Source organism: Dermacentor silvarum, chromosome 1 (genome assembly GCF_013339745.2).
Source record: "Dermacentor silvarum isolate Dsil-2018 chromosome 1, BIME_Dsil_1.4, whole genome shotgun sequence".
Taxonomy (NCBI): domain Eukaryota; kingdom Metazoa; phylum Arthropoda; class Arachnida; order Ixodida; family Ixodidae; genus Dermacentor; species Dermacentor silvarum.
This window is the reverse complement of record NC_051154.1, coordinates 231,831,646-231,858,787: the sequence shown is the minus strand read 5'-3', so window position 1 is coordinate 231,858,787 and position 27,142 is coordinate 231,831,646. Positions and strand designations below refer to the sequence as shown.

Sequence of the window (27,142 nt, the reverse complement as noted above, 5' to 3'; positions counted from 1 at the left end):
TCGTCGATTGCACGGTTGCGATTGATGGAGCTTGTATGGGAACAGAACCAAATAAATGACGGCTACCTAGATAGGTCACATTCAGTTCAGGCAGTATAAGTTAATTCAAATTCAGCAAGAAATATTTATTGTCAGGTGTGCTACCATTTTTCAGAGCCATAGATAATATACTGCGACTCGAAACATATGCATTGCTCATAGCGATGGTTTGCTGAGCGAGCAAGTAGAGCAGTGGCCGAATTCACAAAGATTTTCGTTTGTAAGTGATCTTTGCCACTGGCCAGCCACCTTCATTAATAATACGTCCAGCATTAGGATTGCTCAGAATTTTCTCTTACGAACAATTATTGCGTAAGAGGTGATTGTGCATACGGGCACACAGTTTTCATTACAACGCGCAGGCCTATATAGTAACGATACCTCGTTGCTAAGTTGTTTGCGGATTTACAGCCTCGACCTGATGCGCTACTAATGTTATGCGCGATGTTTCATAATTATGAAATATTTTCAATAACAATAACACTATAATTTTTAATCACCCATGAAAAGAGTAATACCCTCCTACAATAAGTCACGTGCCGTCCTTTAGCCCCGTACTGCTAATATTGATTGTCAGGAATTGTGACGATCATTGCGTTATTCTTGTTCACAAGCTTTCGCTCTCGAACGTTCATTATACATTATATGCGCCACGAGAGTTAAAAGCACATTCGACCACAAACATCATTTAAAAAATAACAGTGACAATAAAAACGTCCTTGTGCTTTTAGCGAATTATTGGAGATTTGTTTTTGCGCAATTCAGAGTTGTCCAATCACAGTTAGTTGAAACCACCAATGCAGAATCATGCTTAACGCTACGCGTATGTATGAGCGGTGACGTATAGTTAAGCGTCGAGGCCCTAAAATTTCGTCCCCTACGGCTGTCAGCCATTTCACGAAAGATGTCTATCTGCTGTAAGCAATCGAGATCGAGAACAAATATCAAGTGTCACCGCACCAAACGACTCTGTAGTGCATTATACCGCGAAGCACACTCCACATAAGAACGCTGTGACCGCACCGTTAAGTGCTCGTTTCTTTACATTTGCGTCAATACATTGCTACTACATGGTTCATTTTCGTTGAACCCATATATAACGGCAAGCAAGAAATCTTCATAGGTTGGCACGCTCTAGCTTGACTCTTTGTCAAACTTAACCAATTTTCTTTATTGTGAGCTGCTTAATTATTCTGATAATTTTAACCTTTCATTGCTTGCATTATTTCAATTACGTTAAATAGTAGCTGAAGTTTCATGGGCAACAATTTAATTTTCTGTAAGATGAGTGATTAAACGAAAGAACCATGCAGTAATTACGGGAAAAAAAACGAAAACCATAACTGCATGGTTTTCGGCAACAAGCAGAGAAGCATGTCGCAACTACACTTGTCTATTATCTCTCTCCACGCCTCACATGAAGGTGGAGGTTAAAAAATGAGGGGAAGCAGGAGGAGGGGGCGAAGAAACATTTTACGGATGCTCACCTTCGTTGAAGGATTTCTCTTCCATTTGCATCTGTGTAAAACACACCGTAATTCTTTAGATCGGTGTCGAACCGCGTGATGATTTCTTTTCCATTGTTATCGCTTTAGAGAAGGAGAGAACAAGTACGGTCACAAGATAGAAAAACGTGATAAAGAAAATGGCACAAGAACAAAGACAACAGCGTTCTACAATTAATATTTAGCAAAACAAGTCGCTGACCAATCTCCCAAACCGACATTGGCATTTCGGGAGTTGTAGCAATCCTTAAACGTCAGACAGCGGTCACCAAATCGGTCGGTGACCTGTTTTACTAATGACGATTTTGCCTAACCAGAGGGTGTCCTAAGGCCCTCAGCGACATTTAATGCTTAATGAGTAAGTCACCGTTCTGTGTCGAATGTTTCTTATCCCTAGCGGGTCAGGATGGTGATTTAGTCATTTTAGTAATGGATAACCGGTGGACCATTAGAGTTACAGAATGGATACCAGGAGAAGGGAAGCGCAGTCGAGGACGGCGGAAAACTAGGTGGGGTGATGAAGTTAGGAAATTTGCAGGCGCCAGTTGGAATCAGCTAGCGCGAGACAGGGGTAATTGGAGATCGCAGGGAGAGGCCTACGTCCTGCAGTGGACATAAATATGGGATGATGATGATGATGGTGATGGTGATGGTGATGATTATGAGTACTACTACTGCCAGAAAAAAAGCGATACGTCTGCAATTTTCATCGAAGCAGAATCTGAACAATCACCTGCGGTGTGTTGAGCAATCTCTTTGGCAGAACAACATTTATAGTTCTGATCGCTGACTTTACAACATGGTCATTGTTTCTCAAATGGTGGTCAGCGGCACCCGATGATTCCCTCAGAAATTTCAACCTAATCAGTCCTAGAGATACCCGCCGTGGTTGCTCAGTGGCTATGGTGTTGGGCTGCTGAGCACGAGGTCGCGGGATCGAATCCCGGCCACGGCGGCCGCATTTCGATGGGGGCGAAATGCGAAAACACCCGTGTACTTAGATTTAGGTGCACGTTAAAGAACCCCAGGTAGTCCAAATTTCCGGAGTCCCCCACTACGGCGTGCCTCATAATCAGAACTGGTTTTGGCACGTAAAACCCCATAATTTAATTTAGTCCTAGAGATCTGCCATTCAGGACGAGCATTTGCCAATCAAGGACCCCCGAAAGAGAAAGTGAGACAAGTGGCATGAATTTTCCGACAGCCTGCCTAAGCAAGCTTGCGTTTTTCACGCTGATCCGGATAATTGAAGTCACCACACATGACGCTAATAGACACGAATCAGAAGGTGCATACCTTCGGTCCTACAAAAAAAAAAAAAAAAAAGAAGCGTGCGTTGCACAGTTCGTTTATACGGAGTCTTATTTTTTAAGTTTCCTGGAATTTTTCTTAACATCGCCTGTGGCCGATAGCATAATTCTTGTCCGTGAGCCCGATTATTCCAAGAGGCGGACATTACTAGCACGAGAAATTGAAGCACATATTCAAACAATAATTCACTAATTAAATTCTTAAATAATTACTTTATGGCACATATTGCAATTTAAGAATAGTAGCGGCTGAGTTTGCAAGACGTATCCACTTGAAATTGTACTCCAGGATGACACCAGTTCTGAGATATCATTTCCCAAAATGTGGGACGAAATACATGGGCGTTCTAGTTACTTTTGTGCTTCAATGCATAAAGGAGCGTTTTGTTAAAAAAGTGAGTGGAACAACAGTGCATATTTACAGCGAGTTTGATGCCACATATGTCCAAACTGGTGTCATTCTGAAAATTCATTCCAAGTGGATATACCTTGCAAGCTCACCGGGTACAATTCGTCATTTGTAACACATGTAGTAAAGTAATTAATTAGGAATTTAATAAGTGATTCTTTTAATTAGTTGAATATGTGTTTCTCGAATTCTCGTACAAGTAATATCCGCTTCTCTGAAAAATCCAGCTCAAGGATTAGAATTATGTTATCTGCAACAGGCGATTTTAAAAAAATACAGAAAACTTAAAAATTATCACCCCTTATACTATCGAAGCAATCTTGGCCGAGCTGCATGCAGGGCTGATAATTGTTTCATTCTCTTATTAACAGCGTTCCAATTGCACTTAAGCAGACGACGCGTGCGCCTGGTGGTTAGCGGATGTGACGCAAATCCCAGCATATAACCCCTCAGAAATTTCCAGCACGTCTCGAGCGCCGCCCAATATCGGACGTCATGCTGAGGAACCGTGTTGGCTCGCAACAACCCGAGTTCTGCGTCATTTCCGGCGAGCGTTAATAGCGCGGTTCTTGATTTATTGTAACTATTTTTTTTTTTTTTTGTAACAAGAACATAAATTTTTGCGAGCTGTTCTTGACGTATCCGCTGTTATTTCAGACGTAAAATTTTGGACGGAGGCTGGTCTGTATCTGCTCTTATCATAAATTAGGAATTTTACACCGTCCAAAACATTCGTTCCTGTTGGCCTTTAAAATAACCCTGTGGGAAAACAAACACTATATATACTTTACGACCAGCCGCTTAAAGCAACGTGAGATCATGGCATAGCAGCAAGAAAGAAAGAAAGAAAGAGTGTTAACCAGTAAGAGCAGGCTATTAGTGGTGGTATCATGAACCTTCCACAGCAGTACTCGTATACGCTATATGATAATCTCGCGTCTATACTGCAGGATGCTCTTTTGCACCTTGCATATTTTAGCTTTTCCATTTGCCATACCACTTCTTTACATGTGGAGGCTTGCTCTTCCGTCGTTCGATTTAGACACCTATCTAGACACCTAAATGCTGACCTTTAATTTCACGCATTTGACTTGTCTCCGTAAAAAGCCGCAGCGACGACTGTCACTCTGGTTGTAAATTTGTTTCGGCCATAATACCGTGTTGATTAAATATTACGCGGGCAAACATAAAGCGTAATGCCTGATATTGATCATGAACACGAAAGCGTAATGCATCGTTGCAGTGATAAGATAACAAGCCGTAATTCTGCCTTGCGCAGTTATACTTACTCCACAGGAATTGAGCCAACCACCCAGTCAAATTCAACAAAATCTGCGTCGTCGTAGACTCGTATCACTTGCGTCAGCCATTCCGAGAATTTTTGGTGAACTTCCTGAACAATTGAGCCATTTTTCTAGGGAGAAAATGATGTCGGGAGTGACCTTCTGTTACATTGGTTCGTCATGGGCGCCACAAGCCATGCATCCATATATTTTGTATTAGGCAGTGATGCATCATTACCTAATCAGTGATGAATACGTCTGACATTAACAAGACATATTGTCAAGGAAACCGCTAAACGTCAATCACAATGAAAGCATACAGTAAAGTTAGTGAATTTAGAGGCTTTGTAAAAAACAGCTAAAGCGAGCGGGCTTTAAGCATTTTGTGCCAGTTGAGCTCATTTGTGTTCACTTGTATCGACGGCATTTGCGTAACTGCCACCTAATAACAACGCGTGTGCCATGTGAGCAAATGAAAATTTTTCGTAGCTCACGAACAATTTCTGTTTTGAGATCTTATATGTACTTAACAAAAGCACAATACAAGCATAAGGGTTCAGCGTTCTAAACCAAAAAAAGTTGTCGCAGTTTCACCTGAAAGGCGAAGCATCAATTGCGATAGCAAATTTGTAGAGAGCTATACGGAGTAATTATATTAGCTTTATCAGCTGTATAAACTTGGACATGCAGCAGCACCGGCAACACGTAGAACTATTGTCGACGCCGTCGGCGTTTTGCCCGCGTTCGCTCAAAATGCGTGCGGCGTTGGTGACTGTTGCCGGAGCCTCTGATATAAATAGGCACTTGGTGCCGCAGCTAAACGTCGCCTCCCTTCCCTCCCCGTCCCCCCTCGGCCTTTCGCGCGTCGGAAGAAGGCGCGTTTGCTCTACATATGTGGTGATTGTAAAGGAGGAAAGAGACGCTTACTTCTGCAGCCCTTAAGCGAGCACGGCGCAGAACGCGCGTTTGTTCTCCGCCGTGCGTTCACTCCCCGTGAAAGCGCGCGCCCCTCGCGCCCTTTCACTCGCACATGCAGCGTTCGGCGCGCGGCGACGATTTCATCTCCATTGACCTCATACGGAACCTCACGGCGACGGCGACGGCGACGGCGACGCCGATGGCAGAAATCTGCTTTTGAGTGTCCATATAATTGATATCGCAATAAAAAATAATAATAGTGAGGCCGTATGTTTTTTCGCGTGAATTTGGTTTCAACCAAAAAATGTCATTGACAGCACATTTACCAGAGAGCTGAGACGGTGATGGGTCCGCAGCTGCGAGTCTACATGCATGCACCTCCATACAAGGAGCCTGGAGAGATGTGCGTGTCGAAAACAATGTTGTTCTGTGTATCGGTTACAAATAGTATTGAAGAGAACTATCTGCCGTAATACATGACATTTCAACGTCTACAAAATTAGCCAACCAGGGATCGAATTCACAAAGCTTTTCTTTCGTAAGTGCACCTTCGCCAAAAGTATGTCCAGCGTCTGCAGGATTGGCTAAAGATTTCTCTGGCGAACAATTCCAGCGTAAAAGCTTGTTTCGCGAATACGCGCCCCTGTATTTACCTATAAAAAAAAAGAACCCGTACGTTTGAAGTGAAAAGTTACGCGAATTTTTTCAGCCGAAATAAATACCAAAAAAAGTACGCCTAATTTTGACGAAGTAAAAAACAAGAACGCTGAACCCTAAATATATTGAACAGTATAGACTAAAGGGAGAACATAATTTTTAAGCGGTGACTACTGCTCAGCTTTGATAAGGAATTCCGAAGAACGGGTTTTTATCAATAGATATCTGCTTAACGCATCACATCATGCAACATCTTTCCTATGAAATTAAAAATGTCGAAGCTATGTGGTCTTCAATATTAGTTTGTAAAAGTGGACCTATGGCTGAAAAATTTTCTAGACCCTGTTATAACACACGGGACTAGTTTTAAGTAAATGGTATGGCTGTCTTCGAAGTCGATCCTTTTCACGGCAGTCAGTTTTGAAGAAATGCTTTTAGAAAAGTGCTGCCATTTGGTTGTGTCGCAATGTCGGCATTACCTCGTGTTACTGAAACAGTGCAATAACCTGGAACTGAAATAAACCGCCTGCACTGCTGCTGGATTAGTCAGACTCAAATGTTGAGTAAAACGTGTACAAGGTTATAACACGGATAATATTGCCACAAATATGGCACAATTTTTCATGCTTCATTTCTCCACGGTAAAAATGAAGTTTTTGCATGGGAGCCGGAGGTGCCATTTCAAAGTCAGCACTGCACGTATCTTCGTATTTTTTTTATTAGATCGAAGCTTTCTTTGCCTGCGCTCCCAAGTTAGGCGTGGCTGTTGCTGTTGTCTGCTGCTATATATATATATATATATATATATATATATATATACGAAGGTTATATCTGCGCCTAATTTAAGTGGATGACCGACAAACTAGTGCCAGCAAGCGCACCTCGGTTCCGCGTAAGAAACAAATAAATTGCTACATAAAATCTGGCCATATGAATGTCGGCTCATGGGTATCTTTCTAACACGCCAACATCTTAATCGAATAGCGCATTAGATTCAACGGATTTCTTTGATTTTCTTTGATTTTTGCCATTCCGTATGCGCCACTGGGTGTGTGTCATTCTTGGCCAATACCTCCAGAATGTTCAGGTGTTACTGTGACACAAGAGGTGCACAATCCTTAAATACGCCTATATATGTGTCGTGCTTCTCTCTGCATACACTTGTCATCGCCGTTATTCCCTCGACAAGCCTCATATATCGACTTCGCCCTCGTGACATAGCTGCGTAGATATCTCAGACTAATTTGGTGTTTGCATTTCTGCAGAGCTTGTCAGTGGTGTAGTGTATAAACATAAAAAAATGCATGAGGATAAAATAGTGACCTTTGCGGCGGACAAACACAAACATTGCATGAGATTTCACCTTGTGTAGAACGGAAGTATACACAATTGTACGCGCCGCCATTAGTTGTAGAGCATTTAGTTGACTGCTTCACTAAAGCTTCGTTTCACATATATTCCAAGATATGCGTTTGATTTGCATATTTCTTTTTTGTGTGTGAATGAAATGAACTGACCTCAATGTAGACCAGCTCAGCTTTATCCGCCACCGGTAACGGTTCCTGGTCCTCAGGTCGGAAGATGTAGGCACCAGAAGCCCGGTACTGGAACTGTGAGTTGTTACCCGGGTGACCCAGGTACCAGTAGAAGGACTGATTCACACGAATGGTCGTCCCCTTCCACGAGATGGCACTGAGGAGGCCACTTTCGCAGTTAATGAATGCGCTTGCAACCTGCACGGAAGCAGTGCGTTGCGTCGTCATTGTTCCACGAAGCTACAGCGCTCCTCAACAAAACGCTCGGAAACTTAGATTTTCCAATGAATAAACGCATGCTTGAGGAGCTGAATTCACACAAGTTTTTCGTTTCTTAAGAACTCACGGTCTTGAATGCAGAACGATTTGACATTGGCCAACCGGCCTTCGCTAACGCTTTCGTTCGCTAGCACGATTCCTCGGCGCCTGTGCATACATACGAACTGCTGAAGTGCACGAACTGCTTCGTGGAATGCGGGCCCAGATCCGGGAAGTAAACGCTTATTTGATGATTGCTTCCACTCGTTCCTTTAATACATTTTAAAGAGTAATAATTATGACTTTTAATGAAGGTCATTGTCCTTTATCAGAAGTCCATGAAGTCCAGTCCTAAATGAAGATTATGAAGTCTATTGCGTCCCAGTGAGAGTTCTTTGAAGGTGAATAATGTTTTGGAGTGTTCGAAGAAATACCGAACAAAAAAAAACAATCCTCGTTACTTTTGGGTCCCATCTCGTATTAGATAGGTGACCCAAGCAATGGTGTAGTTAATATATAACACCAATAACTGTATTTATGCCATTCCTAATGTCTCTGTGTATCACGTAGTGGATGAAACCAACGTATTTATGCGCAAAACCTATGTACTGTCCCGTTCCAAAGTAACAGACCACACCGGCAATTGTTTTAAGGCGTAGCGGTGCACCTAAAGACCATTCCCAAGTAGAAAGAGCGACGACATCTTTGCTACCTGATGAAAATTTTGAAGTGAAAACAAGAGCGGTGTCCGCTACTTTTGCTCACGAAGGTATACATGTCGGTCCTGTGAGAACACTTGAGCAATTACTAAAACTAATCAGAAACGCCTAGTTTGCGAGAGACAGCCCGCAAAAATTCGTAAAGAAGGCTTGTTTCGTAATGGCTAGACAATGATTTCAAGGAACCGCGCTCGCAACTGACGCCAGTATCACCTTGGTCACTACATGAATTGTGTTGCAGATGAGATAGCTACAGGTGTGCCTGCGAAGGTCTGTGGCCTTTCCAGTTTTGCAAGTGGGGTGATAGACGGTGGAAGCACGAAGGGCGATGGTGACGGCCGTATCGATCCACAGTATCGATCAGAGTGCTTACACAGAGCGCAAGGCGTCATCGACGCAAAAAAGTCGCAGTTCAGCCCAAAAGACGAAGCATTGATTGCGACAGCAAATCATTAGACAGCTATACGCATTAAGGTTAGTTGTTTTATCAGCTATATAAACTGCTGCGTACATTCGCTTACTAACTAAATTAACAAGCACGGTATCACGCGCGCAAGGGCAAACGTGAAAACATCTCACTCGCCAGGATGTTCCGTATAAAGTCCAAGTGCGATAAGATCGCGGCCGCGCGCTGTAGGTGCGAGGGAAAGCATGCGAGGGTGAGCCGAGAAGAATGGCGTCTTGGCGCGGTAACGTCCTCTCGCGCGCGAAAAGTCGGCGCGCATCCACCCCGCCTTCCTCCCTTTCGCGCGCGAGAAGACGCCGCCGCACCAAGCCACCATTCGCCTCGCACCTACAGCGTGCAGCGCGCGGCCGCGATCTTATCGCACTCGGACTTTATAGGGAACATCGCGGCAACACGGACACCGACGGCGGAAATTCGCTTGGGTTGTCCGTGTAATTGCTACCGCAATAATAAAGCGCGAGCAGCCGGCGATGAGTCGCTCCACCAGCGCGAATGGCAGTGTGCTGCGCCTTCGTGTGTACCAGCCACGAGTTTCACGACTAATATCGGTGATAGTGTGCGACGCAAGTTCCATTTGTTGTCGCCTGTGCATTGTGCCTCTATAAAAACGAGCAGTGAGCGCCTAAAAGAGCGACATAGTGTGCATTACGAGGAACCATTAGCTCTCGGGGATACATTTTTTTTTAAATTAAATTTGGAGGTTTTACGTGACAAAACCATAACCTGATTATGAGGCGCGCCGTAGTGTGTGACTCCGGGTTAATTTTGACCGCCTGGGGTTCTTTAACCTGCACCTAAATCTAGGTACACGGGTGTTTTTCGCATTTCGCCCCCATCGAAATGTGGCCGCCGTGACCAGAATTTGATTTCGCGACCTTAATTGTGCTTCGCAGCGCAACACCAAAGTTCACTAAGCAACCACGGCGGTACTCGGGGTAAAATACGATTTTCCTATTCAAATACATTTAAAACACAGAAATGCTTTCGAGATAACCAGTAGACTGATTTGAATGAAATGTGTTCCATTCAAGAGAGAAAATCTAAATTCTATGAACTGTAGGAAGCAGAATTTTGATTTCCGACTCGGAATTCTTAAAATATTTCTGAAATTTGTTAAGCTTAAAAACCAACTGAAGTTTGAATTTTGCAAGTTCGCAACTTCGCACCAAAAATATACATATCACAGTTCTGTAAACTGCATTTGTTAGAATGTCCAAAGCAGACAAATTTGATATATGAATTTACCGCTCACATGAAGTTGTTACAATGTTTAGGATGGTTCTGCAAAGGTCTACCCACAAATCAGAGGTATATTACAGAGCATCAATTTCATCATCAATACATCAATTTTACCCGTTTGATATTGCATTAATAGCTGCAGTCTACAGAAATATAGAAATATCGTTCTTCATTGCCGAGTTGCATAGTTGTAAAGCTGATACTCGAGCTCTTTCACTTTTGCAATTTTCCAACAGTATTTGTAAATAAAACTGATGGCCTAAATATAACATCTGCTGCTACAGGCGCTCGATCTTAACTTTTTCTTTTAAATGTAACAAATCTCATCAATTCAGTGCAATGGTTTCTGGGAAAAATGGTTTCTCCATTCTCGTGTATATAAATAGGAGCTACTGAGCCAAAGCTGTCTCTAAAGTTACCAAGCTTTACCAGCTGATACACATAGAAGTCCGAATACAGTCGAATCTTGCTAAAGGGAGATCGCTTCAAACGAATTCCCGCTTAAGCGGAACAATAGCCTTATGTTTGGTTGGTTTCTCATTAAGGCATTAAGAAACAAAAAAAAAAGTTCATAAGACAGATACGCATTTTTTCGAACTTCGGGTCAACGGAACATTTTTTTTTCTTTTTTTACCGGCAGTGAAACACAGCTGCCAATTTCAGCGGCATCGAGACGGGTATCGCAATTTGCGTCTTTCCTTTTCGGGTTTTTTCGCCGGTTCTCTACGTTATCGCCAAGGCGGCTTTTTGTTAGTGATGTGGTTAGTTTGGCTGTACTGCGGCCATGGCTTGCTCTGGCTTCTTTGTGTTGGCAGTGCTGGTGAGCTGTCAGCTTGCTTTGCGTTTGCGATGGCGTCACAGAAATGCCCGCACAATGCGCTCAGGCAGTAGATGAAGATCAAAGTTATCGATGATTTAGAGAGCGGTTGCATCACTAAAACGTCTCTTTCTTGACCAAATGACTCTTTATTTATTTTGGTAATTACGTTTTGTGCTGCTAGCTTTAGTCAGTGTGTGAGTAAAATCTTTGTAAGAAGCTTTGTAATCAGACCTGCTACACCTATCATCTATTGTCGAGAATAAAGAGTGTGCCCCTTTCAAAAGAGCATCTCGTGTACCCTTGAGGTCAACAACCACTCGGTAAATGGGACTCCTGATCAATGGAACTTATTTCCTTGGTCCCTTGAGGTTCCTTTTAACGAAATTCCACTGTACTTTATTGCTTCATGCAGTATATATATAGTGACAGAAAATAGCGGCAATTCTTACCATTGAATCAATTTCTAGCCCTACTGTACTAAAAACAACACCTACAGAGACCATGCGAGCGAAGTTGGCCACAGAAAGGGTACACAGTATCGCACGGTACAAAAAAAAAAAAAAAACATGTTCTCATTACATATCTTCTAGAAGGGAGAGCACGGTATAAAACTTGGCCGGTGTAGCGCAAGAATTCGCTTGACTTGATTATGTTCCTTTCTGATCGCCCACCGCTCATGACCAGCTGAGTAATAATACAATCATAGCGCTCTTCGGATCGCTGGCGAAGCGCAGAAAGGAACAAAATCAGAACATAATCGTTACATCACGCGGCCCTGATCAACGCCTCATTTCAACTACGCCTATGAACTGCGTAACTGTGTTGCAGACTTACATTTCCTTTCAGGACCATTTCCTTAGTACCGGCATCCTGGCACGTTGCCGTGGTGTCCCTCGAAAGGTCTGGAGGGCAAAGTAGAATGCAGTACTCACATGTAAGTGAAACTAGCAGCGCATTCCAATTGAACGTGCACTGACCCCGCAAGAATAATGCGGGACGCTTAAAATTTCTATCATAAGAGATTTAGCAGCAATAAGCCGACTCAATTAGTGCAGATAAAGTATTGATTTATGCAGGGTGGTCTCACTTCACAGTCGTTGCCTTCGGAGAGGAATATGTAATCAGAAATGAAAATTCCTCATTTACTTTGCAATTACGGGCCTTTTCATTTATCTTTATATTACAAAGCTTTAAGCGATTGTCATACGATGGAAAGCCCTTTTCAATTGTCCCCTCAGCAACTGTCGCGTGCTTCAAGACATCGGTGGTCACAGGCAGCTCTCAGTTACGCAATAGCCGACGGGCACTCGAAGAAAACGGACTTTTTCTTTTAAATCGTACATTGATTCTTCAATCTCAGTGCAGGTAATTCATTTTTTTAATACAGTAGGGAGGAAACCTGCCGTCACAATCAAGTAAGAAAAGAATAAAGAATGAGAAAAAATGACGCTCGTATGGCCACCTTTCTTGTGGTGCCTGGGCCGCTTTTCCAAGAAGTTGTCGGCTTCGACGAAGTACGTCGTGAAGCCCAGAGCCGGGAGGTCGGCCGTAAAGACGATTTCCTGGTCGGCCTTGCTGAACCTTTCCGGAAGGGTTGTTACACCCGTCGGTATTTTTGTGATCTGTGAACCAAGAAAAATAAGCAGCTTAGAAAACGCTTCCGCGCACGGTTCCTCCGAAGGAAATGGGATTTCACAAGTCAACGGACTTTCTCATTCTTTTTGTGCACGCTGTCTAAATTGAAAACGACAAAATTGAAAGCAGAAAGAAACAAATATACAATTTTTGTGTCAACCTCGTGCTTTACGCAACAAGAGCTGTTCCCCTGCTCGCACATCAATGTTGTTTTCTCTAGAATCATGAGTTATACACGAATAGCATACAGCATAACAGTGAAATCGACTCGCTTGCTTTTACAACTAGCGTAATCTGGCCGGCCACGGTGTAGGGTGCTCACCGCGGTGGGTCAGTGGCTGCTGCTGAGCACGCGGTTTCCGGGTTCGATTCCCGTTTGCGGTAGCCGTATTCCCATTGAGACACAATGTAAACGCGTCGTGTACTCGGGTTAAGGTGCATGCAGCGTTTTCAAGATTAATTCCAAGTCCCCGACAACGTACATCTCTGTCAGCCAGGCGCAAGTTTACATCACGTGCAAAACGCGACCGGCGGAATAATCCTCACGAAGTAGATCAAAACAAACCCACGTGTTTATAGCGAATTAGAAAGTAACATTAAAATAGTTTAGAATCGCGATGTGTTCTTTCAGTGCCCTGCATTTTTGAAAGCGGCTGATTATGCTATCGGAGATAATCAAGCCAAAACATCCAAATTTTGAAATTTTGCGCCTAAACCACGTGGCACTGCGTAGTAGCTAGGTGCGACGTCTGGGGTTTCAGAGTACTCATCGCGCTTTTTGAGCCACTTTTAATGAGAAACACTCTTTGAGCATGCTAGGATGAGTCTTTCGTTACTTTAAAATGCAATGTGGAGCTCATTTACCCATTAACTATAGTCACAAGCAGATACTGTTCATGACGTCACGGGGAATTGGTGCGAGAGGTTCAAGGTGCCGCCACCACTCGTATTTCTGTCTTGCGTGTCTTCCTGAGTATACCAAGGCTGCGCTCACGCGACAAGACTGATCTTTTCGGTATTCCGAATGCCCAGTGTACCAGCCCAGGCTGCGTTAATATTATTTCCTCTTATAGTGTCCCGAAAACACGTGGGACGGTACGGTGCTGTCGCAGTCATTACGAGAGTATATTGCGAGCTCAACCCCCTCGCTTATACTGACCATGCTGAGCACGATAAGAATGCATCTTTATGCACAAATAACAAAAAAAAGTCAGGCAGGTGTTCACGTTCTGTATTTTCAACCTACCTGTGCAGACACCTCCTTGCGATTGCCATCGATAACTCGCCAAGCAGTTCCCATAACTGGGATTCTAAGATGGGCGCGGAATGGCGTCGCTAGAGGGTTGTACACAACGACGGAAACCTGACAATAAGAAAAGAAAATTTAGAAATGGGGGCAGAGAAAATGTTGCGCCGTGAGGCACAGAGAACAGTTTAGGCATAAAAACGCGGAAGAAAATTCACAAAGTTGTTCTTTCGTAAGTGCTTCTTGCCTTTGGCCAGCTGCCTTCGCTAATAATATGTTGAGCATCAGGATTGGCTGGAATTTGCTCTTACGAAACGTTTTAGCGTAAGAGACTTTTGCGAATACGGGTCAAGGAGTGTTGCGAAGATATGCACCGAAAACAAGGGAGCCTGTTGGGGATTCGGAACCCTAAATACAATTGCTTCACAAAACATTTCCTTCATATCAACGATTTCTCGTTTTCTTCTTGCTTGCTTTTTTCCCCCTCGGTGTCTGACGTCTTCGCTATAAGCTCAACCACTATTACGACTGGCCGGTGACCTTTCTTTAACGGATCTTTACCGTGTAGGAATGGCTTTGTGTACACGAGCCCAGGGACTCGGATTTATTGGGTTCGTTCCATTTGTCGTCCCCGACTGCCCGTGGCTGCTGGAGACTCTGCGTACGCCAATGTTAATTGGCTGAAAGCTGCGTCTTGGGCACTCATGGGCAGTTTGAGACGACAAATCAAAGATACATACAAAGAAACCGTTTTTACACGCGAACCACTTTGTGAACCTGGGACCGTATTCACAAAAAAAGTTCTTACGCCAAATCTGTGCGTAAGAGGAGATACCAGCCAATCATGATGTCGGACATATTATCCAAGATCAGTGCCTAAATTAAAGAAGGCATTTCATATTTTATGGTGCTACCTTTATTGTGAGCAATGCCATTTTGTGAATACGAAAACAAGGTAAGAATACAAGTTATTATTATTATTATTATTATTATTATTATTATTATTATTATTATTATTATTATTATTATTATTATTATTATTATTATTATTATTATTATTATTATTATTATTATTTTGCCGCCTCGCTGTACGGTTTTCGAGCAGTGGTGAACACCCGTATAACAGCATTTGGGTTGTTAGTTCCAAGCCAACAAATGACGAGAATATTTTACTCAATTTATTTACGATGTCGAGGTGTTCGAGCGTAATGTAATAGATAGCCGGGCTCCGAGTTCATAACTGCTTAGTGCTTCAGAAAATCTAACTGAACGCCGTCTGTGCGCCTACATTATAGCCGATGCGGTTGTTTTCATTCTCTGTCGAGTGTTAGTCAACTGTTAAGTGCAACTGCCACGAAGTTTCGTCAGCATACAGGCACTGACCTCCCCAGTCGTTTCCGTGATTTCGCAGGCGCTAATGTTCAAAGTGTGGCAACGCACGAGATGCGGGACCTTTGACTGCGGGCGCAGAGGCAGGAGTTTTTCGAATGCGTAAGTCGTGTATTTCTGAAAAAAAAGGAAAAAAGAAATAACGCATGACGGGAATCGACATTACTTCGGAGCTAAAGGAAAGACAAGTGAAAGCAAAAGCAAACTTACATCACTTGCGTTGAGACCACGCGCAATGTGCTTCACGTAGTCATTGGCTACAGCCTGCTTAGCGGTTCCCCTAAACAAAAAGAAAGAGCAACAACACGCAAGCGTATTAAATGAACTGCTCCAGATAGGACTTAGTCTGAGCAGCTCGCAGAGAGCCACTCAAATTAAAGTTTCGTCGGCAGACGCCATGCACCCATCGATCCACAAGAAATGGCGCGTATAGAGCGCTGGTCCTCAAAGACCTGTAAAGGTATGTAGGGTGCCACAAGCAACCTGAATGCGCAGACTTCAGGGTCAAGTCTACGAGCCAGCAAATTTCAGACGATCACGTTTTAAACTTGAGCGATACAAAACAAGCTCATTGCATCGGTTGTTCTTATTAACAGCCTCCGAAAGCTTGGCACAGTGTGCACAAAACGGCGAATGCCGCCTTGCGAAACCAACGTTATCGGGAAAGACTGTACGTACGTAATGGCGTCGTGGTGCTGACCGACGGCCAAGGCTTCACCTGCAACAAAGCAGAAATATGCCTTCGACTTGTCGTTTCCGGAACAAACGCTTCATTTACTTGAAAAGGATAAAACAGACGTATGTTCATACTGGATCAAATATACTGGCGACATGCTAGTTCTAAGGAACAAACAGAGTGTCACTGTAGCCATTATCGAGGCTAAGCAGCGCATGTCGCTTCAACATGTACAACTAAGTAGCCCCAACCGTGGCCCTTCTATATGCGGTCATGCTCATGGAGATAAGGTACACGCGATAGCAACACCCAATGGCTATTTAAAGTGGGCCAACAGAGCCCCCCCCCAGTCATGGCTCCTCTAAAATCACTCTCGCAACGGCTCGCGAGAGCCCTGGGCGGTGTCCTCGCGAGAGGCGCGAGCCTTCGCACGGGCGCTTTCAAAGTAGTTCAATGTGCTCCTGTTGGCTCCCTGAAAAACGTCTCAGGCGGCACCTGAAAAGATGTCGAAGTGCTCGGCAGGAAAGTGTGAAGTGTGTGGACGCTGCCCTTCCCTGCTCTGCAACGTTCACCGCTCTGAACTACATTTGCATCTCAAGTGCAATGATGTGAGCATTACTTGTTGGTAGCTCAGAGTGTAACCTAGAAAGCTAATACTGAGTGTCCCAGCTAACGGTAGCAAAACTGTTAAATAATTACGGCAGAGCAGTGCCCTGGGCCTGATCTAGTATTGGGTCCCTTCCGCGCGTTACAGATCAGTTCGTGCATAAGCACAAACCACATCTTACTTCGTGTCACAAACGTAGCCTTTTGGTATTGAGGATGAACCTTTCATCGATATTTTTTTCCTTTTGATCAAGTACCTAATATTACGCAAACTATTTTTTAGAGATTCCACCTGATTCGAAGTGCGATTTTAAGGTCCGCAGCATGAGCAAGCGGCACGATCATACAAATAAAGCCCCAAAGGTACTTACGCAATACGTTAAGGGAGGCCTCAGTGACCTCCCTGGGACCAGCCAAGACACCCAGCTGCTTCGCCGCCTGAAATAATGTTTTGTGAGTGTAATTCTCGTCCATACAAAAAAGTTTACACTCAGAATGAGATTGTTGCAGCAATAATGACTACTACGAGCGTATAATCATTTGTATTTTTTTTTCTTTTTCTAGAGTGACTTGCGAACGTGTTAGTCTTTCTTTATGGTGGGTTCAAGCAAACATACAGTTATGTACTCAGAATGGACAAATCAGAGATTGTGTCATAGACGCGATGTGCACCGCGCGGCTGACAAAGACTCATACAAACAAAGACAGGAGAACAGGGAGATGCCTGAATGTGAGACTGCGGGAACATACTATAGCCTCAAAGTGCAGAAAGGGAAAGAGGGATTTCCTGGTCTGCATTGTAATCAATGTGACTGTGCACCGCTATTTGAGAAGACGGCAATAATAGCTAGACACGCAATAGGCAATACTAGGATTATCGTTGAAGCCGCGGCTATAGCAAAAGGCAACTACGATAGTAAACCATTCGTCGCTTTGTCCGATAACCATGGAGGAAGGAAACCCAGGAGAAGCCCCGGCCAGCACGGACGTATTGGAGAGAGTGTGGCGGAAGTCACGTGCTGTTTTCGCAAGGAGCACTCCTGACCCTTCTTTAATATCACTTTATGTATCTTCTAAGCATTGCTAACGAGGCTACACACTTCGCCGCCGCGAAGTGAGTTCGCCGAACACATTCGCCGGCGAGTGCACTCTGCAGTGAGCGTCACTAAGCGTTCCCGTGTGGCAGCCTGCGAATGACACTAGCCGCGAAGTGCACTCGCTCAAAGTGCGCTTTACTTTGCCCGTGTGGCAGGGGTATTAGTCTTTCTTTGTGGTGGGTTCAAGCAAACATACAGTTATGTACTCAGAATGGACAAATCCGAGATGTCATAGACGATGTGCACCGCGCGGCTGACAAAGACTCATACAAACAAAGACAGGAGAACAGGGAGATGCCTGAATGTGAGACTGCGGGAACATACTATTGCCTCAAAGTGCAGAAAGGGAAAGAGGGATTTCCTGGTCTGCATTGTAATCAATGCGACTGCGCACCGCTATTTGAGAAGACGGCAATAATAGCGAGACACGCAATAGGCCATACTAGGATTATCATTGAAGCCGCAGCTATAGCAAAAGGCAACTACGTTAGTAAACTATTGGTCGCTTTGACCGATAACGAACTTTTATTTCTAGATTCAGCTTTACGCGGCTTGCCGTCTCAGGCTTGTGCTTTTAACAGCGAAGCATCTTAAGCCAGCCGTAATTTGTGGTGCGTATCAACAGACTACCAAGAAAGAAAATAAACTCTCTTGCCGAGGCGGAATTCGAACCCGCGCCCACCCGGACCGAAGGCGGGTGTCGTGAACCACTAGGCTATACAGCCACGCTTGCAGAACATGCATTTATGCGAACCATATCATTGCGTTCGAGCGTCGTCGTCTTCGTCCACAGCTGGCGCGTTCGTACGCTCGTGCTCTGCGAGGTGAAGAGGTTTTGCGCGCTATGAGAGCGAGGGAGAGAGAGAGACGCATTCAAGGAGCGGGTCTCCTGGAACGCGGTGTCGGCATTGGAACGCGGTGTAGGTGTTGCAAGCTGCGCTATGCAACGCGCAGTGACCGCCGTAAGTCCGAGACGCGCGAAAAGAAATTATCATCATCATGAGTAATAAGATCAAAAGTTCGCGCGCACTTCCGGAAAACGCTGGGCTATGATCGCCGAGCTTCGCTGTTTCAAGCGTTGCGCGGTCGAGTGCAAAATTAAGCGTTTCTTCTTCCAAGATTTTATTTATCTTTTGTTTAGCCATTATACATCGGTAGCTTTGGCCGTGATCACGTGTACGGTGGTATATATGTGTGTTTTTTTTTTTGCAATAAAGTTCAGTTGGAAGTCGGTGCTTGTCCTCTTCGTTCCTTTTTCGTCTTTGTCTGTCACCCGCGCTGTGTACATCGTAATAATACCAACTAACCCAGTATCACACCTTGTGTCCTAGACATGGAGGAAACTGTAACTCTGAAACTGTAACTCGAGTGCTTGAAGGTTTAGAGAGATAAATCATAATAAATAACATCGCAAGAACGTTTGAAACCACAAGCACGAAGATTAGACAAATCAATGTACTACTGAACTTACTCCAATCCATACGCCAGCCTTGATTGTCGGCCGATCTCCCGAAATTCGGAAGATCAGGAAATGAACGAAAACTGAGCTTTCCTTGAATGCCAGCCAATTAAACAAAAGAGGCATTCGACTGCGAAAAGAGCACCCAACACTATCCAGATGTTCCGCTTTTGCAATCCTCGCACTATCAGATGGCCCAGAATTTCATCCACCACGACCGTGTTCCCTATCTGATAAAGCAAGTATACATGTCGAAGGCATATCAAAGTAGGCAGACGTTTGAACTTGTTCCGAGTGACCACTCGGACATTTGCGACCACCTTCGCCTTCGCCTGCATGATCTCCGTCGTTACGGACATTCTCGTTTCTCTTTGTGTTCTGTTAACATCATTTTACGCCTCGTGACATCGATATTTCGAGCGGTCGGCAGTTTCTAGCGGTTGCGGCCAAACCGCACCTTGGAAGCTAAGTCCAACGCCCGACTTCCATGCATTATTTTTGAAATTAAGGTATCGGCCTACATTCGAGTAAATGCGGTAACCATCATTCCCAGGGTAGCGGAACGATCGTCGCGCCAAAGTATACTCTCTAGTAAATTTTGTAGGAAGCTCTATGGTTCGACTCGGCCAAGCACGCACGCACCTGGAGCTGGTTGTTGGCGTATCGGTCGAGGAACTTGAAGGCTGGCCGGCTGGTGAAGTATCCAGTCCAGAAGGCGTGCGGGTCGCTGGCGTACGGAAAGAAGTCGTCCGTCTTGGTGGTCCAGCCGGCTTTGGACTCGTGCAGCGCCTTCAGGTAGCATGACGGCGTCGAGTAGAGCAGGTGGATTTTGGTTTTGTCCGACTGAAACGACAGATGCACACACGAAAGTCGGTGAGGAACAGACGACCTCGACTACATATACAGGCACTTGTATATATAGACTATAAAGCTGCGCAGCTTTAAAGTCCCTCGCTTTGCTCTACTCCACTCCATACTAAATGCTAACACGCGAGCACGTGCCACAGTATATTCGCTCGCAAGCCGCCCTGGGTCACCGCTGATATACTGGTTTCGTTACAATATATATATATATATATATATATATATATATATATATATATATATAAAGGTTCGAACAGGATTTGTTTTCTCGCGTGGTCATATAGCGAAATGCTGTCTGTTCCGGTGGGTTACCTGAACAGGTAGACATTACCTGCACGAGAAGTCGCAATGTCCAGATAGCTCAATTAAAATTTCCACTAATGCAATTCTAATTATTCACTTTAGAGCACACGTTGCCATTGAGGAATTGAAGCTGAGCATCCAAACGCAGCAATCATTCACCCCCGCTCAAATCCACCGCCGATCAGCCTGACATCTGGCCGGAGAAAGAGGAGATTGATTGAGAAGAGCAGCAGGAGCTGGACTTCCCTCTCCGCGAGAAGTCCGAACGGAAAGCGGTGCTCAAAAATATGATCCCCGCAAAAGAGGACGCACTGCACACTGGATACGGCCGAACAGCAATGGCCCGTCGGCGGAGAATCAGGACCGGCACCACCATAACTCCAGCAAGGCGAGCGCTCTTCGACTTCCATAGGTGGCAAGCCTACCAGCAGAAACACGAAGATTCATCCCCATGCCAGCCAACGTCGGCAAAGCGTGACGAATCTCGCAGAAAAAACTCAAGGGAAACACAATCATGGCGCACATCCGGACAAGACATGTCCCTGGTGCCCGGTCCCAGTAGAACAGGCAAACCTGGAGCACCTTATATGGCAGTGCGCGGGCCTTTGTGGTAATCGACACCGGGTAATCGAAGACCTCTCTGTCGAGCAACGACCGCATTCCTTCTGTGAGTGGATTCACCCCACAGGGCGGCCGCCGGAGAGAAAGTAAATACTGGACAGCCTCTTGGACTTCATCCGGAAAGCACAGCTCCAGTCCTTCATTTAGCCCCGAAAACCCCGCCAAAGGGCAAAGCATGAGGACCAAGGTCTCTAGTAGTCATTTGGCTCAATAAAGTCATTAAAACAACAAAGAAAACAAGTATTGAAGTCGTGTCTCCTTAGCTGAAATGCAAAGACCATTGTGCCACTATCAAGATATCCGCCTCCACTATTTGCTCAAATGCGCATTTCCGTTCCAGTTAATATCGTCCTGAACGGCTAGAGGGGCGCTTTTCGGCCGCTGTTAACTGGAACGCCGACGCGTAGCACATTTTAAGCAAACACACGCGCTATGTCTAGCGTCTAGTTGCCCTGCCGCACCTGCATGCGTCGAGCTTGCATACCATGCTCCAACTATCGCGTCATTTCAAAGAAACTGCAGTGGTGCAGATTGGAACAACTGGCTCGCAATCGATAAATGTCGTGAGTTCGAACCTTGCCATGAAGCAAATAAGGCTGTTTATTTTTCTGCTCCGTGGTATTCTAATGACGGACAGACCGCGACCGACTGACCGAAGGAAGGCACTGCGCGAAGACCCGTTTGTGAGTCTGCATAGTGGCAGTGGCCTTCAGAAGAATGACGTCCGTAATTTATTTATTTATTTGAGTGCTTCTGAAAATCATAGAAAGAAAACGTGGCACAACAAGATCAACCACGAGAACTATTAATGTAGTTTTAACGGCGTCAAAGCATAAACTGTTGGGCATCGGCGATAAAAAGTATACGTCCCATAATAGGCATGTTCTGGTCATCTTAGTCCCAAATACCAATTTGAGCATGGTGAGGCGACGATCGGTGGAATCTGCGAGCATGCGAGAGCACAGGCGCTCGATTCCACTCGGCAGTGGTGGAGTGAAGCAAGTATACCACTGGCAACCATGGGCTACAGCTTATAAAGTGGCAATTTTGAGGTGTACAGTGCATTGCGCACAATATCGTGTGCGGGATAAAAAGAACGACAACGAAGAAAGCCCGAAACAATACTAGAGATCCGTACGCATAGCTTTGTCCTGTACTACGTCCCTTGTCCTTAGCACTTTTTCGTTGTATTCACAGCGCATTCTTCCAGTGTGAGCACCGGCGCGGCATTTCGGCAGCACTATCACGGCTTTTCACGAGGAGGTATGCTGATAGCTCTAGGGAAAAGACGACTGTAAAATATTGCGTAGCATTGCCGCGAACAATATACAGGGATAAATCAATATTGAAGGCCCGGGCTTCACAATGCCATAAAAAGGGAGCAAAGGTAGACAATATGCCATCGCTCGATGTCGTAGCTTTAGCGTAAGCGCACGACGCATGCATGGACGAAGAGAAACCTTGCAAGAGGACAGAGAAGGGTGAAAATTCACCGAAGCTGATTTAAGGCGCTGGAACCACACTATAACATCTTCTTTCGAAACAGCAAAAAAAAAAAAGTTTTCGAGAAAGTCTTTTGGGCAGATGCTTTAAACAATGCCAGTATTGCAATCAATTTTCACGTGTTTTTTTTTTTTCACGAGCCTTTCAAATCAGCATACTGTGCGTAAAGGCATCTGAGAGCAACCCTGTTTTTTACACCGGCTGTTGACGTAAAGTAATGCACAATTTAATTCAAACATTGCTGCGTAAAACGGTCATGTGACTAGACTCAAACCTGCCTGCTCTATTTAAAAATATATTCAATATAGCATCGCGATCATATTTAATGCGCGTCAATCAAATTTTGCATGTATAAGCTCCTTACGATGAGGTTAGCGTGATGAATGAGCTTGTCCAAGTTGATGAACCAATGACCCGCGCTCTGGTAGTTGAAGTCATTGCCCATAGTGACCGGGATATTGTCCGTCTTGTAGAAGGTTGCCTGCGGCAACGAGGTACAAAAGAAAATAAGTAAATTCACGGCGTAAAATAAAAAGCGATAGGGGGCGTCTTTGCAGAACTCAGCACCGATCATCTCCTGATTTCTCTCCGTGCTTAGAAACCACTCGCCCCTCGAGCCTTCTTCCCCGAACGATGTTGAGTACACTCAACTTTACAAGTGCCGCTTCGACAACTTGTAGTGAATTCTTTGATTCCTGAGATTCTTTCTTAGGATCCTCTTCTCTTGGCCAATGTCATAGAGATGCTTGCTCGGCAGTTGAATAATCTTTAATTGTTTCAAGGCGATTTTTTTGTGAAATTTTAAAGCGAACCTTTGGTTTGCCTCTTCTCCTCCACTTTGCGGCTGTTGTTGTCTTAGCAGAGAACAGCTTAGGCCACTGGGTAGGTGCCCGAATGGGTAACTTGGGTCACTGGATAGGGGCAACTGGGTACGTCTGTGACTCGAGAGGTGCAGGAGCCTAAAATGTACTTATGTATGTATCATGCTTCTCTTAGAAATAAACCGCTCAGCAACATTCTTCTCTTGACAGAGCATCATACATTGATTTCGCCCTCGTGACGCCAACGGCTGACAGCCACAAGCGACGAGGCTTTGCACTAGTCATCCGCTACTGCTGCTGCTACTTCGCTAAATCAAGCAAGATTCGCGTCAGACTTCAAAACTGCGTTGTACCTGCCTGTCTTTTTTTCTTTTTCTCATTGCTGTTGTTATTCACCAAATGTTTCCGTTGTTTTCTTGCCAGAAATGTCTTCTTCTAATATCATCCAAATCATGACCAATCCCCACAGTGGCATGCCCCCGCCATCAGAAAAGGCAAACCTAACCAAACCAAACCAACACCGTACAGCCATCATCCCTCCCCGCACCGCGCCACGTACGGTGCACGAGCCAGTCGTAAACTATAAACAGGGTCAAAAAAGTTAGGCGATACTGACGACTGTTTGGTGTTTATAATTAACTTTTGAAAGCTACTCAGATGAACCCGGAGCTTTTATGAAATTAGATCTTGATCTAATGCTGCTCAGCTCAGATAACGCTGCTCAACACAGACCGCTTCGGTGGCTCAGTGGCTATATGGCTCCTTGCTGCTGACAACCAAGACACGGGTTCGATTCCCCGCCGCATGGTACGAATTTTGATGGGTGAGGAATGCAAAAAAGGCTTCAGGTTTACCGAGCATTGGGCGCACGCTTTAGAAGCTGAGGTGCTCGAAATTATAACTCTACGCTCTCCTCTATACGGCGTCTATCGTAGCCTCCGAGTTGCTAGGGCACGTTCAACCTGATTAATCAATCAGTCAGTCGACAGGCCACCGAAAATTTATTCGAAACAGTACTGCATAGTTTTATATAGACAGGACAACGGGAAAACTAACATAAACGAGAAAGCGCTTCCAATAACTGCAGCGCTATTTCGAACCGATGTCATTCCACCCGCAGTGGTGGCACAGTTGCTATGGCGTTCTACTGCTGAGCACAGGTTGCAGATTCGATTCTCGACCGCGGCGAATGAGAGCAAATCGAAAAAAAAATAACAAACGCTCGTATAAGTAGATTCAAGTGCCCGTTAAAAAAACACCAGGTGGGCAAAATTAACCCGTAGCTTTCCCCTACGGCTTATCTCGAAGCCACAGTGTTGCTTTGGCACGTTAAACCCAATCAATCAATCAGTCAATCAAATGTTAGTTCAACTAGCACCGACACAAGCCTAAATCACCAAAAATAACATTGAGCTATTGTCCTCACGCATCAGGAAAGGATTCAGCGTAATAAACGAGTGCTCCTCAAGGCAAAAACGTCGGATCGTCGTCGTAGCGTACTATACATACCGTTTTTCTTGCGTAGCTGAGGAAGTCGTCCACCTTGTATTTGACATTGTATTCATCACTGTCAGGGTCATCCTGTAAAAGAAAGGACAGCAACCACATTGAGCAACTTTCGTCTCCCTATGTGCGTGTTATCGCAACAGCTACTTGCTAACTACCGCATTATAAGAGCGCCCTGCATCTGGCGGAGAATATATGTGCCGCGCACGCGTTGTTTTACCTTTTATCGGCGAATCGCTTTCATTGAGTTATTGATAGCGCCATTTTATTTCTCTCGCGGAAACACGCTTGCAGTATCGGAAACTTCGCGAACGTCTCCACTTTGATAGCGATACGGGCCTGCTTAATCGGATGGCACGCGGGCTTCAAATGGTTCTGCCAGTTCGTTCTCGTTTCTGCTCCTAAAATTTAATTTAGTAGTAAAACAATTACCCTTGTGTTTCTTGCTACCTGCAGTTTAGATATGCGCTGTATTCCGTTTCAAACATGGCAGGCAACTCTACGAAGGGGAGAGAGACTTCTCTCACTGCTCGCGTACTCGCGACCTATAAATAGTTCGTCGCATAAGAAAGATATTCGATGTAACGCGAAATCACATGTTTATCTCGCAAAACGTAGCTCAAGTATTACATGGAAGGCGTCGCAGATGTAAACATATTTACCACCGAACAGGTTGGAGTGACACGTTTCTGTGACCAGCGGCCACAGCGAGCTCCTTGCTCTCGCGACCAAAACATAAAATAGGTAGCATATTGGAAGCACGGACGCGCACAAACAATACGCAATTTGGTGTTCCCATACGTGCGCAAGTAGTATTAGCTGAACTGTGTGAGGTCTGGCTATTCCGTAAAACGTGTCTCAGGTCAAAATAAGTAAATAAATAAATAAATAAATAAATAAATAAATAAATAAATAAATAAATAAATAAATAAATAAATAAATAAATAAATAAATAAATAAATAAATAAATAAATAAATAAATAAATAAATGCGAGACGTGCGAAGCAAGACTTCTATGACCACAGTACTTGCGTAGCATTGCTTGCTGTGCATGTATGAAACGGAGTATAGCTACGTTTCCGCAGGTAGCAGTGAAGCCACTACAGCGAGGTTAAAAAGACTTGCTTTAATCTCGTACACTACATAAAAAATTGATCGTTATTCGGCTCAAGAACACAAGAATAAACACGTGTGAATCACGCAAGAAAATCAAAACATAAGTCGAAAACTGCCAGCACGTTCGCGACTTCTTCGCGGAGGATTGCTTTAGCGCAGTTATACGGCGGCGACTGCACACAGAATGACAGGTTCCCATGCTTGCCTCATTTCACCCAAGGGTATTCAACCGATTGGCCTAATAAGAAAGATTATCGCATAATCGTTAATTGGAAACTTAACTGGCTAATGACCCCTCCCGAAATCCCATAAATCGCTGCAAAGGGAAATCTGGTAGTGTACAGCCGCCGTCAAACTTAACCCGTACAATGAAGAAACATCTATAGCTGCTTAACTTTACTAAAAAAACACGGGTTGTAAGGAGCAAACATAGAATGCTTTCGAAGGAAAACGCATTAAAGCTAGCACCATCGAAGGCACCCCAAACAGACATATATCCAGCATCCTCCGCAAGAGAGGCAAATGGGGAGCCTAAAGCTTGTTAGGGTTACGTATGACGCTGACTGGACATCCATCCTCCCCCCTAAATTTATTTTATTTTTACTTCTAGAACTGTAAAACACATTTCCAGTTGTTAAACATTATTCTCGAAAGTTTTATTAAAGGCATAAATGTTTATATGCACTGATCCAGGCTGGCATTGACCACATGCATCAGCTTTAACATACAGCAGAACCCACACGCATACCATGCTCAAACTCACAATGAATCGTGGCACAATGATGTTCAAGTTACATATCGTCTGTAAAAAGGAGGTAAGTCTCCATACCTGGTTCAAACTGTGGTAACACGCACACACAAACAAAAACAAAGAGGGGGATACTTGCCACTATCGCCTCGTCGGAGCAGTAGATATCGAAGCAAAATCCACTCGGCGGGCTGTATGTATTTGGGAGGATACCCGTGAAAATGTTGGCATCCTTTCCTGCGTAATGTGCAGAACAAGCACCACGGAATTTCTATTTAGGTACAACAATTCTGAAGTGGATCTTGGCGCCTATACGTGGCGCTGGCTATTCCTAGTAGCACACACAGTATGCGGAGCAAAGGTGTAAGCAATTTTAAGAACACGCTCACTCGTA

General features: G+C 44.6%; 1 protein-coding gene across 5 annotated transcripts in view; it reads right to left on the bottom strand.

Moving 5' to 3' along the window:
- Nucleotides 1-27,142, bottom strand: part of LOC119436894 (lysosomal alpha-mannosidase-like) — a 57,820-nt gene that overhangs the window by 12,657 nt on the left and 18,021 nt on the right. For all 5 annotated transcript variants that reach the window (XM_049660072.1, XM_037703926.2, XM_049660070.1 and 2 more), the window contains 14 exons: nucleotides 26,888-26,985; nucleotides 24,888-24,959; nucleotides 22,922-23,038; nucleotides 19,909-20,109; nucleotides 17,082-17,148; nucleotides 16,107-16,146; nucleotides 15,639-15,708; nucleotides 15,423-15,545; nucleotides 14,040-14,156; nucleotides 12,621-12,780; nucleotides 11,993-12,060; nucleotides 7,639-7,854; nucleotides 4,553-4,677; nucleotides 1,527-1,628 (listed from right to left, as the gene is read on the bottom strand). In XM_049660072.1, coding sequence (XP_049516029.1) covers nucleotides 1,527-1,628; nucleotides 4,553-4,677; nucleotides 7,639-7,854; nucleotides 11,993-12,060; nucleotides 12,621-12,780; nucleotides 14,040-14,156; nucleotides 15,423-15,545; nucleotides 15,639-15,708; nucleotides 16,107-16,146; nucleotides 17,082-17,148; nucleotides 19,909-20,109; nucleotides 22,922-23,038; nucleotides 24,888-24,959; nucleotides 26,888-26,985 — 1,576 coding nt within the window. The remainder of the gene's footprint in view (nucleotides 1-1,526; nucleotides 1,629-4,552; nucleotides 4,678-7,638; nucleotides 7,855-11,992; nucleotides 12,061-12,620; nucleotides 12,781-14,039; nucleotides 14,157-15,422; nucleotides 15,546-15,638; nucleotides 15,709-16,106; nucleotides 16,147-17,081; nucleotides 17,149-19,908; nucleotides 20,110-22,921; nucleotides 23,039-24,887; nucleotides 24,960-26,887; nucleotides 26,986-27,142) is intronic.